The 1,300-nt window shown below is 37.6% G+C and overlaps 1 protein-coding gene across 7 annotated transcripts in view; it reads right to left on the bottom strand.

Moving 5' to 3' along the window:
- LOC106878458 (carboxypeptidase B) overlaps positions 1-1,300 on the bottom strand; it is a 16,761-nt gene that overhangs the window by 4,335 nt on the left and 11,126 nt on the right. For 6 of the 7 annotated variants that reach the window (XR_008266999.1, XR_008267000.1, XM_052977642.1 and 3 more), the window contains exon 7: positions 504-700. The exons of the other annotated variant lie outside the window; for it this stretch is intronic. Coding sequence is in view for 4 of the 6 variants with exons in the window: in XM_052977642.1 (XP_052833602.1) it covers positions 504-700 (197 nt within the window). In the remaining 2 variants the exon portion in view is untranslated. The remainder of the gene's footprint in view (positions 1-503; positions 701-1,300) is intronic. 7 annotated transcript variants of the gene reach the window in all.

Genomic DNA, 1,300 nt, shown 5'->3' with positions numbered 1-1,300 from the left:
ATTCCTCTATACACGATCATACAAAACCCTTTTTTTGTATATTTATTTTTATTCACACACACACACACACACACACACACACACACAAACTCTGCCAAATCAGACTGGAGCCTGGTGTTGCCATCCGGTTTCACCAGTCCTCAGTCAAATCGTCCAACCCATGCTAGCATGAAAAGCGGACGTTAAACGATGATGATGATGATGATGATGATATATATATATATATATATGTGAGTGTCTTTGTTTCTGTGTTTCTACCCCCACCACTACTTGACAAACAGTGTTGGTGTGTTTACAGCCCTGTGGCTTAGTAGTTCAGCAAAAAAAAATTGATAAAATTAATACCAGGCTTATAAAAAAATAAGTACTAGGGTCAATTCATTCAACCCTAGTACTTCATGGTGGTGCCCCAGTATGGCCACAGTCTAATGGCTGAAACAAGTAAAAGGTAAAATATAAAAGATACAATATAATACAGAGCTTAGAATAAAATATCAGCTTACCAGTTCTTCAAAATCTTCTGGAGTCGCTTTTGTGTATGAATAAGGGCAAATAATCAGCTGTGCATATGCATGCAGGGAAATGTAACCTATCAAAGGCCATGACGCTTGTATGAACGTTTTCAAGGATTGAGTCTCTGGCTCAGAAAACGGTGCTTTCCCACAGTAAATGTCTGAGCATGGATCATCACTTGCATCAACTGTAATGCATAAGAGGAGAGATATACAGAGATGATGGGTTAAAAAGATATTTGCCTGCCATCATTCGACTGAAATTGAAAACTCTGAACCTATATGCTCCCGCTCAATTTCCTAGAAATAGCAGCAGTTGGTAGATTTCCTTTTATCTTTTGTCTTCTACTTGTTTCAGTCATTAGTCTGTGGCCATGCTGGGGCATCGCCTTGAAATTTTTAATTAAATGAATCAATCCCAGTACTTTTTTAAAGCCTATTACGATTAGTCTCTTTTGCCAAACCACTAAGTTTTGGGAATGTAAACAAACCAACACCGGTTGTCAAGTGGTGTTGATGAGGACAAACATAGATACAAAGACAGACGTGTGTGTATCTATCTATCTATCTATCTATCTATCTATATAATTTCATCTATTCAATAAGACATATTCCATATATTCAATAAGACATTCAATACTTTATTTCATAGTACCATCCATTTTTATTTTATATTATATATTGTGCGGGTGGCACATAAAAGACACCATTTCGAGCGTGGTTGTTTTCGTGCGGGTGACACGTAAAAGCACCCACTACACTCTCTGAGTGGTTGGCGTTAGGAAGGG

This window comes from Octopus bimaculoides, chromosome 28 (genome assembly GCF_001194135.2).
Source record: "Octopus bimaculoides isolate UCB-OBI-ISO-001 chromosome 28, ASM119413v2, whole genome shotgun sequence".
NCBI lineage: Eukaryota > Metazoa > Mollusca > Cephalopoda > Octopoda > Octopodidae > Octopus > Octopus bimaculoides.
This window is presented reverse-complemented; position numbering and strand designations above follow the sequence as displayed.